Here is a 17,738-nt window from a genome sequence, read left to right as displayed (position 1 = left end):
TTTCAGGCCAGATCAAAGCCTTTTCAGTGCAAGAGGTTGTTGAAAGCGTAACTCCATGTGAATGGTGTCTCTCCCACAATGATGTCAATGATGTGGAAGCCATGGCTGCTATCAACCTGCTTCTTTCTGCCCCTGCAGGTGTGCATAGAGTGTCTTTGGTACATATAGAGTTGTCCAGTGTAAGCTTAGGAACAAGCTTAGCACAGAAAATGCAGCAAAACTTGTGTTTCTCTTCAAGATCCTAAACAAGAACATTGAGCGGGGTGAGCCATAGATAACCCATAATTCTAGTAAAACTGTGGGTGTCTGTGAATGAAGAGCTATAATATCATCAAACAAAACATTTTTTCTAAACATTATACAAAAGCTGTAGTGTAATTTAATTTTTGAAAAGTTTTATGTGTTATAGGCTGTTTAAAGTTTAATTGTGTATTAAACACTGTGGTTTCATTATCCTGGAGTCCTTGTCGTTATTCATTTAATTCATTTGTTTTATTCATTTTAAGTACTTTGTGCTGATAGCTTCCTGTTATTCACAGCTGTTTTCAAGTGCTTCTAAATATGTAACCAGTTAAACCTTCGAAGATTTGATGAAAACATATATTAAAAAAAAATCAGCAAACTTGATTTAAAGCAATGATTTTTAAAAAAATCATTGATTTAAATTGATGACCAAAACCATTATTTTAATCAACGTGACTTAAATTAGCCAACCCTGGTGTCATAGGTAATGCCTTGTCTTACTACAGCCTTAACAACGCAACACTACAAACTGTACCAGTTTCAAAATTGACAGTGTATGCCATACTTCCTGCTTTCCACATTAGAGTGACTGAAGACACAACTGCTGCAGTATTAAGAATCACCTACACAGTAACTGTTGTATAGCTTGTGGATTTTTTTAAAAACATTCCTTCCAGACATGTAATATATTCCCTAATGAACTCCTCACCCTCCTTTTTCAGCCTCTCCAGGTTTGTCCAAGTCCCCTTCAACTGCAAGTCCTGTGGTCTCTGCTGCTGTGGCACCAGTTCCAGTCCTCTCACTCGGCTCCACACTGTCAGCATCCAACTCCACTCCGTCCAGTTCAAATGTGGCCCCTGTTGCCTCCCAAAACCAGTCTGGAGCCTTGATGTTGAAACCTCTACCCAGTAATACCACTTCCCAGGCTGCCTCTGGGTCTACCCCACAGACCCTTCCACTGCTTATACAGCTACCTCTGACCGTCACCAACACCCAAGGAGGGAGCATAGTAACAAACCACAGCACTGGGGTTGAACTCTTCCCTGTGACATCTCTGGCGGCAGTGACCACTGCTAGCAAAGCCAAGACCACTGCGCCTGCCACCACATTTGTTCTTCAAAAGAATACCCCAGCGTCCTCCACTCTCCCCCTGACACCGACCCCAACGCTTACGGTGGCCCGGGCTATATGTCCAGGGAGCAGCGGGATTGTCAGCACTCCCAGCTCTGGTGTGTCCATGTCCTCTGCACGCACTCCAACACAATCTATCTCCGTAGTGGGGGTGACCTCATCCTCCTCGTTACCAGTGACCTCTAAACCTGCTGCCACTGGAGGTCAGTCTACTGGGACTACCACGTGTGGGCCAGTGATGGTCACTGCAATGGCTTCAAAAACAGGTAAATCCGTTTTATTGGAAACATGGAAACTGTATCATGCTGTACTGATCAGTACACATAATGTGTACCAGTCATCATTTGATGGTGTAAAGTGGTACTTAAAGTCCCAGTTTAGGATACATACTGTGGTATTTTGTATGCAGTTTCATTTTAGGTTTAGCACTGGAGTTCCCCTGGAATGCTGTTTTAATCTCCTTGCATTTCTTCCTGTCAGACAATCAGGCGACAAGCTCCAGTGTAGCAAAGACTCCTGTGCAGGTAAGGATTTGTGTATTTGGCTGGATTTTCTTGCCATTATTTAGTTTTTTTTTTCTTTTATCAGTTGTTTTTGACTATGTGCTTTTTTTCAACCACATATCTATGTAATTAATCGGAGTGAAATGAGCTAATTATCCCTCTGGGAGTTTTTCTTAAATACGAAAGCTTATTACACAGGACATTTGTTGCTCTTTTAAATAGCTACAAATAGTGTGCAAGAAAAAGTATTTAGCATACTTTTCATAACTTATCCCATTTCTTTATGTTTTCAAATGAACTTCTTTAATTCAGCTTGATCTTCAAAGATTTTGGCAACAATATTGTCTGATGCTGGGATAGTGGGATAGACATATGCTGGTTGAGTTGAGGTGACAGGGAGGAATTTTGCTATAGTTCAGGAGTAACTCAGTTGCAGAAAATTAGTGTGGGAGGCTGGATTGCATGGCTGTGATGCAACCAGTTCTGGAGCCAAACAATTTTTCTAGAAATAATACGAAGAAAATACCTAGGAGGCATAGGACCAACCCTTGATAAAAGCTGGAACCGGAACTAAATTAACCCAGGTATAAGGGATATAGTGGAAAGCAATGAACTAAGAAAGACTTGTCACTGGTAATGGCATGTCTTTACTTTTAACCTTTAATTCCTGGTTAGGATAATTAGGAAGGTTAGGGAAATAGTTTTTTTTACTACTTCGGAACATGGTTTGCCAACATTGTTCCTGTGGACCTACCTTGTGCGTGGTTTTTCCATCATAATTGCCTTATGAAATTAGAAGGTGCTGTATGCTGTTTTTTTTTTAGCAAAATTGCTGTATGAAATTTGAAGTACATTTAAAGGAGTACGCTAAATGAACATTTTGTGCTTGTAGATTAGTTTATTTTTTTAATACTATAATGTGGTAAACTCAAGTCAGTGTTTTAAAAGTTATTGTGCTACATTTATATAACTGCCTTTCATCACCAGATGCAGAATTTAGAACAAGAATTTGAAAGCAATGGAAAAAGGCAGTTTAAATTTGAATTAAACAATGCACAAAAGCATTTATTATTGCAATTATTTCAAAGACACTTTATTTTGTTTGATAATTTTAAAGTAAAATGCCACCACCACTCTAAAAACTGATTGGAGTGCTGCATATTTGCATATGGTATTTTATTATTCGTATACACTGATTTTAAAAAGCATCAGTCCAGATAAAAGCTAGGTATAGAATTGTGGTCCAGCATATTTGATAGAAAACTATGCTGTCTTGCTCTTGTTCAAGTTTTATTCTGAGGTGGTAAGATCCAGAATGAATGCTTATACTACTAAAATTCACACAGGTTTCTTTTGCTATGAATTTAAACAATGAAATCTATAAATCTGTATAACTGCCAGTTTCTTAAATACATATGCAGAATGAACAGAGCACAGCTGATTAACTGCTTGGTAAGAAGTTATCGTTGTTTTGCAGGTGACTCGCACCAGTGGCTCTGGGGCAGTGATAGACTTGACTGAGGATGATGATGATGTACAAGGTGAGAATTGCCTCTAGTGCTGTATGTGATGTATAGCAGTGCAACATGTCCAGATCTTCAGGACTGCGATTGAATTGTCAGCTTACATTTTATTCTTTCTTCCTTTGTAGTAACAGGGGTGAAGAAGGGTCCTGTCCCATCCAGCCTTGCCATAGCAGCAACTGCTTCTTCCTCCTCCTCTTCACCTTCTCAACGGCCTGCTGGGGCTCCGCCTCCGCTTATTAGTGCCACCTCCACCCCCACTGGTAGGAGTGCCCTTCATCCTCCCCAGTGTACTATATTCATCTCCCATACCTCCATATACTAAAGCCAGCAGTTCCCCAAACTTGCACTGACGGCAAATGTTAACCCAACGGAAAAAAGGACAGAACAGTGCTCAGGGCTCATGTGAAAGCTAGGCTTAATAAAGTAACCAAGCTGTATTCTGCCTGTGTATAGGATAACAGTGCAACAGAGGAAAAAGCCTAATGCATGTCATGCTCTGGTTCTTTCTCCCAGGGTGTCAGTTTAACATTTGTATGTTTTTGATTGCCTACCTCAGGCGTCACACTGAGGTCCTCTCCTCACACTAATCAAGTTGGCGGGTCGCAACTAGCTGCTCTCCATCGCTCTTCCCAGGTGAGATTGCTGCACTGTAAGGCACTAACCTAAAAAAACACTGATAAACCTAGATATGGGGTTGATGCGAACAAGGGGATTGTAATTTGTTATATAATGTATTTCCAGACTCCACAGGCTTGATTGCTGTTTGCAGGAGATTTCTTACCTGAATGTTCTAAAGCAGTCTGCCATCATTAGAATTTTGGAGTGCGTTTTGTTTTTGGTTGTCAGTAAGGAAGGCCATTCACATATTTACAAAAAGCAATGGAACCATCTTATGTGGAATAGTAAAGAAATGTTGTATAACTGCCCCTTTTGTTCTGTGGGGCAGACTTAGTACGTAAAAAATGAATTTACTGAAACACTATTTCACTTTTGGTAGATGCTATAAAGTTCAACATTAGTTATTATCTCTCTTTCATGCATCCCTCACTACTTTTTACTTTTTCCTTCATTCCAATATTTCAATGTTCTTTGTCCTCTATTGTGTTTCCTTTAGGATTCCCCATCAAAGGCTCGTACTGCCAGTGCTACCTCTGCAACAACACCATCCCCTGTTACCATTCCCAACCCCCAGACCTCTGGCCTTCCCCCTTTGCCATCGCCACCCCCAACGACGGGTCGCCTACCTCCTGAGGCAGCACACACTTCCCCTCCACAGCAGCCCCAGCTCAAACTGGCACGAGTGCAGAGCCAGAACGGCATTGTGCTGTCCTGGTGTGTGTCGGAGACAGATCGTAGCTGCGCTGCAGTAGACAGCTATCACCTCTATGCTTATCACCAAGACCATTCAGGCCAGACTGGTTTGGCACCGCTGCAGTCGCAGTGGAAGAAGATAGGTGAGGTGAAGGCACTCCCATTGCCCATGGCTTGCACCCTCACCCAGTTTGTCTCGGGATCTACATACTACTTTGCTGTCCGTGCCCGTGATGTCTATGGCCGCTTTGGGCCCTTCTGTGAGCCCCAGTGCACAGATGTGATCAGCACCACCTCTTCCAACTGAGACTTCTGCTGAGTAAAAGGGTTGGAGACAGCATGAAAGTGGAGGATGTACTGTAAGCATATCTTGAACTTAAGCAAGGATTGATTTACTTACTATGTCCCATCTACAGGAAAGATGTGTGAAACAAAATGGACTGCTGATTGTCTTCATATACCTCTCAAAGGTTTGGGAGCATGACAGTGTACAGAATTACAGTCCTATAATGAAAGAAACTGTTCTACTTTGGAATAAATTGTCAAAAGGGAAGGTTGGTTATAAATACATTATAAATAATCTGTTTCCATCTGTATGTTCTCTATCATTTTATAAAGTATTAACATGAAATGAAATTTGTAAAAATCATTAAAGAAATTGCACAAAAAGTTCAAGTACAGTATGTTCCACTTAGAAACTAAATGTATAAAGGTGTTTTTTATTTTTTGTCTGGTAACCAGACTTTATAGAACTGATGAATTTAAATAAAGATATTTAAAAATATTGTTTCTATTTGTTTTACACACACACATCTTTTGAACTGCTTGTCCCATACGGGGTCGCGGGGAATCAGAGCCTGCCCGGCAGCGCAGGGCATAGGGCCGGAGGGGGAGGGGACACACCCAGGATGGGAAGCCAGTCTGTCGCAAGGCACCCCAAGCAGGGCTTGAATCCCAGACCCACCGGAGAGCAGGACCCAGTCCAACCCACTGTGCCACCGCCCCCCCCCCGCTATTTGTTTTACTCCTTTGGCAACAATCTTTTATTAAGGTTCATATTAAATTCAGCGATGGGTAGGGTAACCAAAGACAATACTCAAGTGAAAGTACTGTTACCTTTATAAAGTAAATACTCAGTGAAACTATTTATCCAGAGATCTACAGTAAAAGTAAAAAGTTGATACTCAAAAGAAAATACTCAGTCTCTCAAATTACTTGACTCAGATTAGGGTTTTTAAATGTTCTGAACCAGTAGTGTACCAGGACCACAATATACTCTCATCTTAAATAGAGAGTAATCCAATTTGAATTAAGTTAATTCAAATTTATAATGAGTTTCATTTAATACCCCTACTTTTATTTACAAAGCATTCCTTTGTATTTACGATCACCGAGGTTGAATATTGTGTTTCCCAACTGCTGTGAGAGCACAAGAAATTCATATTTATTCATTTAGCAGACGCTCAACTCCAAACCCACACAAAATGATTTACTCATATTTTACAGTTTTATCCAAGTTCACATGAAATATTAAACTACAGTAAACAATCTACAGTCATTCTCTCGTTTACACAGCAGAGCAATGTAACACTCACTTGCACACACTATTGACAGTTTAGAGTCACCAATCCACCGAAACGTGCATTAGAAGTTGGATTAATACAATCAGCACTGAGCATTATATGTTTGCATATTTTGTTTGAGTGTACAGTACGTAATACCTTGAAAAGTGCTGAACTAGGGCAGATATGCAAACATACAGTAATAAATAGTTGTGATAACTCCTGTTAAGTACAGTGTCCACTTTAATGACATTGTAGCATAACTCAATTACACATTTGGGGCTCAGGAGCACATGAAAACTTGTTCCCTTAAAACTAATGGTAATTACGGTTTCGAATTACAGGAGTTCGTGTTACAAAGGGTTTTCTCAGGAAAGTATTACCATATGAAGAACACAGTTTTAACACTTTTCAATACATTAAATGTGCTGTGTAAATAAAATGTGATATTGCCAGTTAGACTGACCAAATGAATATGAAACAAAAGACCACAGTCAGCTATGTATTATTATTATCCACTGCTTAGCTGATACCTTTTTCCAAAGTGACTTAAAAAGTTAGGTTTTTACAATAAGCTTGTTATAATTATTTACATAGTAATAAATCTAGGTACTACAGTCCCAGGGGGTGAAATGTTCTGACATGTTCTAAAGTTCACCACAGGCACCACCTGTGATCCATATAACTAAACCAACGCACGTTTTTTCAGTTAACCTCATCACCAGTCCATAGTTCTATAAAATAGGGTAAAGGCACATCACTAGTTGGTGGATTCTTGATTAGCACTTTACTGCTTTCTCTATGATTATCTAATGATTCCTATTCACTGACCTGTTGCTTTTCCAGTGTGTTTCTGTTCCAGTCCTGAGCTCTTGTCCTCTTTGTGCCAGTCCTTTGTGATCCTATCCAAGTCCAGTGAACCAGTGTTCCTGTCTTGTCTCTTTGTTTTAGCTTTGTGTACGCAACAGTCTTTCTTATTCCGTGTTCTCCATTTCAATCATGCACTTTATCTCTGAATTTGCACTGTGCATTTGTACATACACTCTGCTGTTAAGATCATTGCACTTTACATCCGTGTCTGGAGGTTACAGCAAAACACATCCATGTTCGTTTCATGTCTGGACGTTATACTAGGTAATATTTTCTGGAGCAGTTCAGTGTAAGTACCTTGATTTAGAACACTACAGCAAAAGCAAGGATTGAAACTCATTTTCCTTGACTTTAAAGGCACAGCTATACCTGCTACTCTAAATGGAGTTATATCATTTGCTATTGAGCAGGCGTTAGGGTTAGGGTTCAAACTGATTTACAACTTTAAACAGCAAGGCTTTTTTACTAGAGCAATTCAGTTTCACATCTGTGAAGTGTGGCTGGAGTGAGATTCAAACATTTACGCTTTGGATTAGAAATCATTAGCTCAAGCCACTACACTATAGACTGCCCCATAGTAAGAAAACCCAGAGAGAGAGTATACTATCCAATTACCTACCAAACAAAATCCAAAGAACGCTAAAATCCTACTGGATTAGTCATTCTATGAACTTGTTTTATTCTGGCAGTCTATCTGATTTGTCATCTAGCTGGGCAATTTGAAGGCCAAAATCAATATCTTAAATACAATTTATGAATGTAGTTGATTGCAGATAACTAAATTAGCTAGCTGAAACTGATGTTCTGGTAAAAAAAAAACTGCAGACTTTACTTAATTAGTGAATATAGGGCTAGCATCACCTCTATTACTGATCTGTCCATGACTGATCACAATCAGTCAACAACTGGTATTAAACAAGAAATTGTACAGTTTATTGTTTCAGTCATTTTAAATGTGTGTAATTTTAATGTAGAGTCACTTCTGGCCTCAGTTGTTCCTTTTACTTAAGTACATTTGTGAAGAAAAAAAATGACTCCATCACAGTTGTCATCCTTCTTTCATCACTTTAAATGGTGTTTGTTGGCATTTGTAATTAATTCTTTATGCCTCCAAAGAGTAATAATGTAAAGAAAGCTCCTGATGTCACAGAAAAAGCAAAACTGAAAACAAATCTTTCCTGTGATTGTGGATCTGGGAGTTTTAAAGTGCTTACAGCAAGGTGAGAAAAGACACATTTATTGGGTGATTGATGAAATTCTACAGCTCACACTTTTTGAAGGCACCATTTAACACAAGCCAAAGCAAACCAAATGGAGGAAGTGTTCACCTCCTTCACCATCACACACATCTTCTATTCTCCCACCTTTCTCCATCTCAATAAATATGTTAATTTGTTCTTCCAAGAGTAAATCATTTATTAGAAATTGACCATTTATAACATTTCAATTCAAAAAAGAGGTATTAAATATGAGCATTGTCATTATCTATATTGTCCAAAATATGTATGTGCTTCTATGAAAAATTGTTACTATTAGCATTATGTTGTGGGTTTACTTATTTTATGGGGGCGCGGTGGCATAGCGGACTTGGCCGGGTCCCACTCTCTGGTAGGTCTGGGGTTTGAGTCCCGCTTGGGGCCCCTTGCGACAGACTGGCATCCCGTTCTGGGTATGTCCCCTCCCCCTCCAGCCTTACACCCTGTGTTGCTGGGTTAGGCTCTGGCTCCCCGTGACCCCCGCTTGGGGCAAGCAGTTTTAGCAAATGTGTGTGCTTGTGTGTTCCCTACACCCTGTTCCTCATTCCTGTCCCTGACCAGCAATTTTGTCTGCTCCTGTGTTCTGGCTGTGGAATAAACGTACCTGCACTTGGGTCCCAAGTCCTACCTCCTGTCTCTGGGTCTTAGCACTGACACCTGGTACTCGGTGCACTCTCCTGGAGGACACGCGGACCACCCAAGAGAAGAGCCCATGTCCTACGGCTAGCCAATGGACAAAGAATATGTCCCTGCATCATTGCCTATCCAGCTACTGCACTTGTCCCATGACTATCCCAGCACAGGCTATCTCAAGATTGGTAGAACATTAAAACTAGTTTCAGAGAGATTTTGGTGGCTCACCATTAAAGAAGATGTGTCAGACTTTGTCATGACCTGTACAGCCTGTGTCTAAGCCAAGGTTCCATGACCACTCCCTGCTGGAGTCCTAGAACCCCTGCCCATTGCTAATTGGCCAAGGTCTCAAATCACAGTCAAAGTTACTGACCTGCCGAAATCAGAGGGGAACATCATTACTGTAGCAGTGGCAGATTGTTTCTCAAACACCTGCAGGTTAATTCCCCTCAAAAGACTTCCAACAGCAATGAAAACAGTAGAGTTGTTGTTTCAGCAGTTGTTCAGATTGTTTTGCCTCAGAAAAGATGTCATTTCAGATCAGTCCTGACAGTTCACATCCAAAGCATGGAAGGCTTTCTTCTCTAGGCTGGGTTTCTGTCAATCTAACATCTGGATATTATCCCCAGTTTAATGGCCAGGCGGAGTGGTGAATCTGGAGCTTAGACACTTTCTGCATAGTTAGTGTGTGCACAACCAAGCAGAATTGAGTCTGCTCCTCCCATGGGCTGAATACCCAGAACTCCCTCATTCATTTTCCACAAACCCAACACCTTTACAGTGTGTTTTAGAGTATGAACCCCTCTTATTTCCATGGATAGTTGAATCCAGGATTGTCCAAGTGTACTCCAATGTATATATATATATATATATATACATAAATACTAGGAAGGTGATTAGGAATCGTTGATATTTGGAGAAAGTTTTATGCAGTTACTCGTGCAATGTACATTGGTTCATATGGTGGAAAGAAACTAACTGTACAAGAATCAAGTGTTTGCATCTAAATCTCTCTTTCTGCTAATGTAATGCACGCATTCTATTTTCTATGAGATGTACGTCGCTTTGTAGAAGTGCGTCTGAGAAATGAACAAAGGTAACTGTAATTGTAAATGTAAGTGGTTGATGATTAGCATAAGAAGAGTAAGATTGTGTGGGAATTGGTGCAGGTTCGGCATCATGACTCAGTGACATCCCAGAAAAGGGAAGCAGACAGAGAATATCAAATACTGCTTCAGCTCGATTCCACAAAAATAAGTAAACACACACACACACACACACACACACACACACACACACACACACACACACACACAGAGTCCAAAACCACTTGTCCCAAGCGGGGTTGCAGGGACCTGGAGCCTAACTCTGCAACACAGGGCGCAAGGCTGGAGGGGGAGGGGACACAGCCAGGATGGGACCCCAACGTGTAGGGCACAGAGTGCTGAATTTAAAAGCCAAGCAGCTAGGCGTTGCAAGATTCCTCAACCCTTTGCAGGAACGACACTGCCTTTATCCCTAGCCTTGTTGATTAATGTCAGGTGCACTGCTTGGCTTGCGGGGGTGGGCGTGACAGTACCCCCCCCACAGGCGGCCCCAGCTCCTGGGCTGGGGTGCTGGGCAATCTGGATGATCTCTCTGAAAAGAGGAGAAGAAAAGAGTCGGGTCGAGGATCTCCATCGCAGGAACCCAACAACGTTACTCTGGGCTGTACCCCTCCCAATCTACCAGGTGCTGCATGTGGCCATGATGGCAACCGAAGTCTAGGAGCTCCCGAACCAAATACGTTGGGGCCCCGTCCACCTGGACCTGCAGTGGAGGTCCCGATTCCTGAGGTGCCTAGAGAGAGGACACTTTGTATGGTTTAAGGAGGGAGATATGGAACGAAGGACAGATCCAAAGAGACGGTAGCAGTTGCAGCTGATCCATGACCAGGTTGACCTGAGGGACGATCCTGTAGGAGCTGATGTATCGTGGGCCTAGCTTTCTGGGGAGGAGTCGCAATTTCAGGTTCCTGGTGGACAACCAGACCCACTGGCCAGGGTGAAAGGAGATGGGTTAACGGTGATGGTCGGCCTGTTGCTTGTACCTGCGGGCGCTTTGTTGTAGACGGACTGTCACCGTCCGCCACGTCTCCTCAGCCCATTGGTGTTGTTTACAGCAGCAGTAGTTGCGCAAGAACCTGCCCAGGTCCTGATGTAATCTTTCCTCCTGTCCACTTTCCTATGAGTGGTACCCTGATGTCACACTTACTAATACCCCCAGCTTGCGCCAGAATGCCTTCTACAATCAGGATGTAAACTGCGGGCCTCCGTCTGACAAGATGTTGTCGGGGAGGCCATAGATGTGGAAGACGTTATGAAACAGGGCTTCAGCCATGTCTAGTGCCGATGGGAGTCGTGGTAAGGACACCAAGCAACAGGCCTTCGAGAACCGATCAAGGATGGTTAAGATCACGGTGTTACCTTAGGACCCTGGAAGTCCCACTACGAAGTCGATCGAGATGTGAGACCACAGCCGCGCTGGGACCGGCAGGGGTTCTTGCAGGCCTGCAGGTTTCTGATTAGAAGACTGGGCCTGTGAGCACGTTTCACAGGCCTCTACAGATTCCTGTATGTCCTCCCAGAGGGACAGCCACCAATACCGTCTGTTGCCCAGGTGTCTCACCGCAAGAGAATCATGTGTCCACTGTAGGAGAGAAGGTTGGAGGCTAAGAGGAACGTATTCCTTACTTGCCGGATTGTCGGCTAGCCCTGGATCCCATTCTTGGGCTGTCTGGAGCTCCTGTTGAAATTACCACATGATTGGGGCCACCACCAACCGTTCAGGTAAAATTGATTGGGGCGGCCTCGGGCCCGGATCTTTTTCATACAAGCGGGACAAGGCATCGGCCTTGGTGTTCTTTGTTCCTGGACTGTAAGACACCGTGAATCGAAACTGGGTCAAAAACAGTGCCCAGCAGTCCTGGCGCGAGTTCAGATACCGTGTCTGTTGCAGGTATTCGAGGTTCCGGTGGACCGTAAGCATGAGGAACGGATGCACAGCACCCTCCAGCCAGTGTCTCCACTCCTCAAGGGCCAGCTTTATGGCCAACAGTTCCTGGTTCCCAATGTCGTAATTATGCTCAGCCTGTGACAACTTGCGTGAAAAGTACGTGCACAGGTGCAGTTTTGGTGGGGTACTCTGCTGTTCACAAAGGGCCACACCGACTCCTACCTGTGAGGCATCCGCTTTCACCACAAACGGGAGCGAGGGGTCCGGATGTTGCAGGATTGGTACCGTAGTGAACCTGTCTTTGAGGGACTGGAAGGCTTGTTGTGCGTCTTCAGTCCACATCAGCCGTACTCCCTTTCCCTGTAGCAGGGCCGTCAGTGGGGTGACCACCGAACTGAATCCTCTGATGAACCGGCGGTAGAAATTCGCAAACCCTAAGAAGTGCTGAATGGATTTAACCAACATGGGTCGGGGCCAGTCCAGCACTGCTTGGACTTTTTTTGGGTCCATAGCTACCCCTTCGGCCTTCAAAATGAATTCAAGGAAGGCCACCTGATGCTGATGGAATAGGCATTTCTCCTCCTTTACATAAAGACAGTGCTCAAGCAGTCTCTGCAATATCTGACACATAAGAAATACGTGCTGGGTTAAGTTCTGTGAGTAAATTAAGATGTTGTCGAAGTATACCGAGATTCTATGGTTGACTAGGTCCCCCAGCACAGGGTTGACAAATGCCTGAAACGCTGAAGGTGCATTGGATATACAAAAATGCATAACAGTATACTCGTAATGACCAAGGGAGGTGCTAACGGCGGTCTTCCATTCATCACCTTCCCGGATTCAGATCAGGTGGTATGCATTGCGCAGGTCAAGCTTCGTAAACACCTGAGCTCCTTGGACCTGTTGCAGAGCCGCAGTAATGAGGGGTAAGGATGCGGGTACTTTATGGCGATAGCATTTAAACCGCGCTAATCGATACAGGGACGCAGCCCGCCGTCTTTTTTTTCTACAAAAAAAAAACTCAACAGCAGCTAGAGAAGTGGAGGGCCGAATGATCTCAGAGGCCAAGGCTTCAGGCACATACTTCCGCAATGCATTTTGTTCCGGTAATGACAGTGGGTTGATTCTACCCCGACGGGGACTGGTGCCCGGCAATAGATCGCTCACACAATCCCAAGGTCAGTGCGAGAGAAGCATAGCGGCTTTGCTCTTACTAAAAACTTTGGCGAGGCTCTGATACTCTGCAGGAATAGTTACCACTGCAGCAGTGTCTGGGGTCTCCACCAAGGTGGCCCAGCATGGAAGGGCTAAGCAGGTGCTGGTGCATTGCAGTCCCCATGCCACTAACTCACAGGTGCTCCATGAAAAAATCTGGGTCATGTTTTGCTAGTCAGGTGAACCCCAGTATTAATGGCATGTTGCGGAACTGAATCAGAAAAAACGAGAGTTCCTTCGTGTGACAAGCCCCCACTCGCACGCGTAAAGACTCAGTCTGGTGTCCCACCACACCGGTACCCAACAGCTGTCCGTCCAGTGCACTAATCCGCAGTGTGACATTGCACTCTTGCACCAGGATGCCCTACCATTGGGCAAAGACCAAATCCATAAAGCAGCTGGCTGCCCTGGGATCTATTAATGCCTGTGCCTTTACCCGGGCGGCTCCCCCAGTATACCTCTATTGGCACCATCAACTGGGTATCAGAGCGGTGAGGGGTACTCATCTCTGTTCCCTGGTGGGGTTTCCTGGTGGGCCGTCGGCAAGACAGTCTGCTCTGAAGTGCCCGGACCCTCCACAGTAGAGACATAATTGGCCCCAAGAGCCATCGCTATCGCTCTTCGGGTGTCAGGCATCCTTGGCCCAGGTGCATGGGCTCCAGAGCATCCACTGTTGTGGGGGGTTCCATGGGGTGTAACCAAGGGCATGGCTGTCAGTCCTGCGTGAGATTGTTCAGAATCAGAATCAGCTTTATTGACCAAGTATACCTGAGCATACAAGGCATTTGTTTCCGCTTTAGAGCGAACCTACAGTGCACATTCACGCATACAGGCTACATACGTACATAGTGAACTAGACATAGACTAATACAAACATGATTACCGATAATGCAGCAGACAAGAACATAGTATAATGCAGACAGAACACAACAAAATGACAGAACACAAAACCATGCAAACATAACACAACTAAATGACCAAGCATAGAAAAAAGTACGAGTTGACCTGTAACATAAAGTGACATTATAGTGCAGTGATTGTCAGTTATTTAGAGAACATATTGCAAATGGGTATGATGTTACTCAAAAGATATAAAGAAACATATTGCACATGATGTTGCACAAAAGATGTAAAGAACATACTGCACATGGGTGTAATGTTGAACAAGTAGGGTACAGCAGTAGCAAAAAGTCCAGTGTAGATTGCGGTTATAGGAGGGTTTTTAGAATCTTTATGGCTGCCGGGAAAAAGCTGTTTTGGTGTCTGGTAGTTCTTGTTTTGATTGGTCTGTATCGCCTGCCAGAGAGAAGTAGGGTAAACAGTGTGAGGGGTCCCCTATGATTTTCTTAGCCCTTTCCTAACGTGGGACATGTACAGGTCCTGGAGAGAGGACAGATTGGTCCCGGTGATGCACTCTGCTGACTTAACCAGTGTGTGAAGGCAGCGCTTGTCTGATTGGATGGCAGCACCAAACCAGACAGTGATCGATGAACATAGTATGGATTCAGTGGTGGCCCTGTAGAATTGGCACAGCAGTTCCTTCGGTAGGTTGAGCTTCTTTAGTTGGCAGAGAAAGTACATCCTCTGCTGGGCTTTCTTTGTTATGGTAGTAGTGTTCTTCTCCCACTTCAAGTCTTTGCAGATGGTAGTGCCAAGGAACTTGAAGGAATCAGTGCTGAACACATTTGATGACGATACCCGTTTCTATGAATCAATCCAAGGTCCAGTCTTCCCCCCTGTAGGCCAGTTCCGCTTGGATCCGCGGGTGTAACCTGTGCCTGAAAGGTTCCAGGAGGGCAACTTGGTTCCAGCTGCTTTGTTCCCCCAGGGTCCTAAACTCTAGGGAATACTACCCCACGGTCCAACTGCCCTGTTTTCCCAGCAGCCCTCCCATCCACTTCCTGGATGACATTGACATCTTGTTGAGCTCTCTCCCAAGGGACAACACTCCATTGATTCTCCTGGGTGACTTCAACCTTAATCTCAAGGGCATTCATGCAAGCAGTCTTTGGTCTCTCCTGTTCTTCAACCTCTCTCTGTCCCAGTCCTCTGCTACTTACAAAGCCAGCAATAACCATGACCTTGTTTTCTCTCGTAACTGTGGCTATCCTGTCATCTGTGGTACTTTGCTGTATGTCTCTGATAATTTCTTCATCTCCTTCCAGCCCTGCATCACTACTGACCAGTCTTCTACTTCTGCACCCATTGTCACCTTTTGTCGCAACCTAAAATCTCTCGCCATTCTGCCTCTCCTCTGCAACACTACCCTCTCTCCCTTCTGCTGCACATTTCTCAGAGTTGTCCACAGAGAATGCTACTGATGTTTTCCTCTCTGCCCTATCCTTCTCTCTTGACTGTCTCTGTCCCCTAACTTCCAGACCAGCACGCCCAAGGTTCCACGCCATAGCTAAGCAATGTACATCTATGTACCAAACAGGACCAAACTCCAGGCTGCAGAGTGACGATGTTGAAAATCAAAGACTCATTGATCTGCATGCTTACAAGGTTTTTTAGCAACCTTCCACTCTGCTAAAACCACCTTCTTCCACAAAACAGTGCAGTCTGCAATTAACAAACCACACACTTCGCCACCTTCTCATCCTTAGTCTGTCCTCCTCCTCCTCCCTGTGTTCTCACTACTGATGATTTTGCTTTCTTTTTCAAAGACAAAGTCAATGCAATCACGAACAAATTTAGTGCTGCGAAGTCACACTCCATGAATTCAGGCCCCTGTCAGAAATGGAAATCTCTGACCTCCTGCTGTCACACAGAGCCAAGACCTACTCCCTCTCTCTGATCCCATCGACATTCCTTTTAACCATCTTCCCTCAACTCGCCACCATCATCTCCATGATCATCGACTCCTTTTTCTCCTCTGGCTGCTTCCCATATGCCTTCATTTCACCTCTGTTGAAGAAACCCTCTCTAGATCCTGACTCAGTCCAGAACCAGAGGCCAGTCTCCCTCCTCCCTTTTCTGTCAAAAACTCTGGAAAGGGCAACCTGTGATCAACTAGCTGCATTCTTCACCCAGAATGATCTCTTTGACAGATATCAGTGTGGTTTCAAAGCTTGACATTCCACCGAGACAGCTCTCCTTGTAGAGTCAAATGGTCTCCAGTCAACTAAAGTGGTCTCCCTCTCCTTAGCCCTTATCCTCCTCGGCCTGTCTGCAACATTTGACACTGTCAACCATAGGACTCTACTCTCTTCTCTTGGGCAGCTTGGCCTCTCTCAACTAGTGTCCCACAGATCTCAGTACTGGGCTCCCTATTCTTTTCAATGTACACCACTTCCCTGTCATTGCGTCTCATGGATTCACTTATCACTACTATACTGGGGGGGGGGGGGGGCGCGGTGGTGCAGTGGGTTGGACCGGGTACTGCTCTCTGGTGGGTCTGGGGTTCAAATCCTGCTTGGGGTGCCTTGTGACGGACTGGCATCCCATCCTGGGTGTGTCCCCTCCCCCTCCAGCCTTATGCTCTGTGTTGCCAGGTTTGGCTCCGGCTCCCCGCGACCGCGAATGGGACAAGTGGTTCAGACCTATATTGATGATACCTAGCTCTTTGTCTCCTTTCCACCAGAAGCTATAGATATTTCCTCATGCATTGCTGCCTGCTTATTGGACATCTCTCCCTGGGTGTCTTCTCACCATTTACAACTTAACCTCTCCAAAACAGAGATCCTTCACCTCCCAGCTGGTCTGTCTTCCTGTCATGAACTCTCTATGAAATTGGACAACTTACTCATTTTGCCTGCCTCTTTGGCTGAGAGCCTGGGTGTAATGATTGACATAAGTCTGTCTTTATCACAGCACATCAAAACCACAATCCGGACCTGCAGATACATCCTACATAACATCTACAGGATTTGCCCCATCTAACAACAGACTCTACGTCACTACTTGTTCAGTGCATGGTGATATCCCGCCTGGACTACTGTAACTCTCTCCTGTCTGGCCTTCCAGTTTCTGCCATCAAACCTCTACAGCTGATATAGAATGCTGGTACACTAGTTGTGTTTGACCTGCCAACACGTTCCCATGTATCTCCGCTTCTTGTCTCTCTACATTGGCTTCCTATAGCTGCCCAGATAAAATTAAAGACTCTGGTCATGGCTTACAAAAGCATCAAAGGAAGTGCTCCCTGATACCTACAAGACCTGATCATTCGCTACACCCCAACCAGACTGCTATGTTCCTCCACCTGTCCACTTGGTGATCCCATGCACAAAAGGTACAGAATTCAAAGCACAAAGCTGTTCAGTTCTGGCTGAGGTTTGAGCCCTGCTTGGGGTACCTTGCGGCGGACTGGCGTTCCGCCCAGTGTGTGTCCCCTCTCCCCTCGGCCTTGCGCCCTGTGTTACCGGGTCGGGCTCTGGCTCGCCAGGACAAGCAGTTGTAGAAGTTGGTTTAAAATATTTTGTCATATTTAGATGCCCTGGAAAATGGTTACCTGTCAAAAATACTATATAATATACTATCTAAAATGCAAAT

At 44.4% G+C, this 17,738-nt stretch overlaps 2 protein-coding genes across 6 annotated transcripts in view; both read left to right on the top strand.

Moving 5' to 3' along the window:
* The window catches only part of atf7ip (activating transcription factor 7 interacting protein), a 58,440-nt gene extending 53,068 nt beyond the window's left edge, over nucleotides 1–5,372 (top strand). For all 5 annotated transcript variants that reach the window (XM_018761855.1, XM_018761854.1, XM_018761856.1 and 2 more), the window contains 6 exons: nucleotides 966–1,640; nucleotides 1,855–1,898; nucleotides 3,355–3,418; nucleotides 3,529–3,663; nucleotides 3,960–4,036; nucleotides 4,518–5,372. In XM_018761855.1, the coding sequence (XP_018617371.1) occupies nucleotides 966–1,640; nucleotides 1,855–1,898; nucleotides 3,355–3,418; nucleotides 3,529–3,663; nucleotides 3,960–4,036; nucleotides 4,518–5,021 (1,499 nt within the window). In that variant the 3' untranslated portion in view covers nucleotides 5,022–5,372. The remainder of the gene's footprint in view (nucleotides 1–965; nucleotides 1,641–1,854; nucleotides 1,899–3,354; nucleotides 3,419–3,528; nucleotides 3,664–3,959; nucleotides 4,037–4,517) is intronic.
* A 7,446-nt stretch (nucleotides 5,373–12,818) lies between these two features.
* On the top strand, nucleotides 12,819–17,407 carry LOC114909225 (uncharacterized; the record flags this gene model as incomplete). The annotated part of the gene is given in 9 exon segments (XM_074559681.1): nucleotides 12,819–12,955; nucleotides 13,603–13,735; nucleotides 14,878–15,011; nucleotides 15,127–15,375; nucleotides 16,016–16,452; nucleotides 16,455–16,538; nucleotides 16,541–16,572; nucleotides 16,785–17,112; nucleotides 17,115–17,407. Coding segments are annotated over 9 exon segments (1,827 nt in total), but the record flags the coding sequence as incomplete, so codon positions are not given.
* Nucleotides 17,408–17,738: the final 331 nt, after the last annotated feature.

The sequence above is a fragment of the Scleropages formosus genome, chromosome 20 (assembly GCF_900964775.1).
Source record: "Scleropages formosus chromosome 20, fSclFor1.1, whole genome shotgun sequence".
Classification (NCBI taxonomy): Eukaryota; Metazoa; Chordata; class Actinopteri; order Osteoglossiformes; family Osteoglossidae; genus Scleropages; species Scleropages formosus.
Note: the sequence above shows the minus strand (reverse complement) of the source record. Positions and strands in the feature narration are given on the sequence as shown.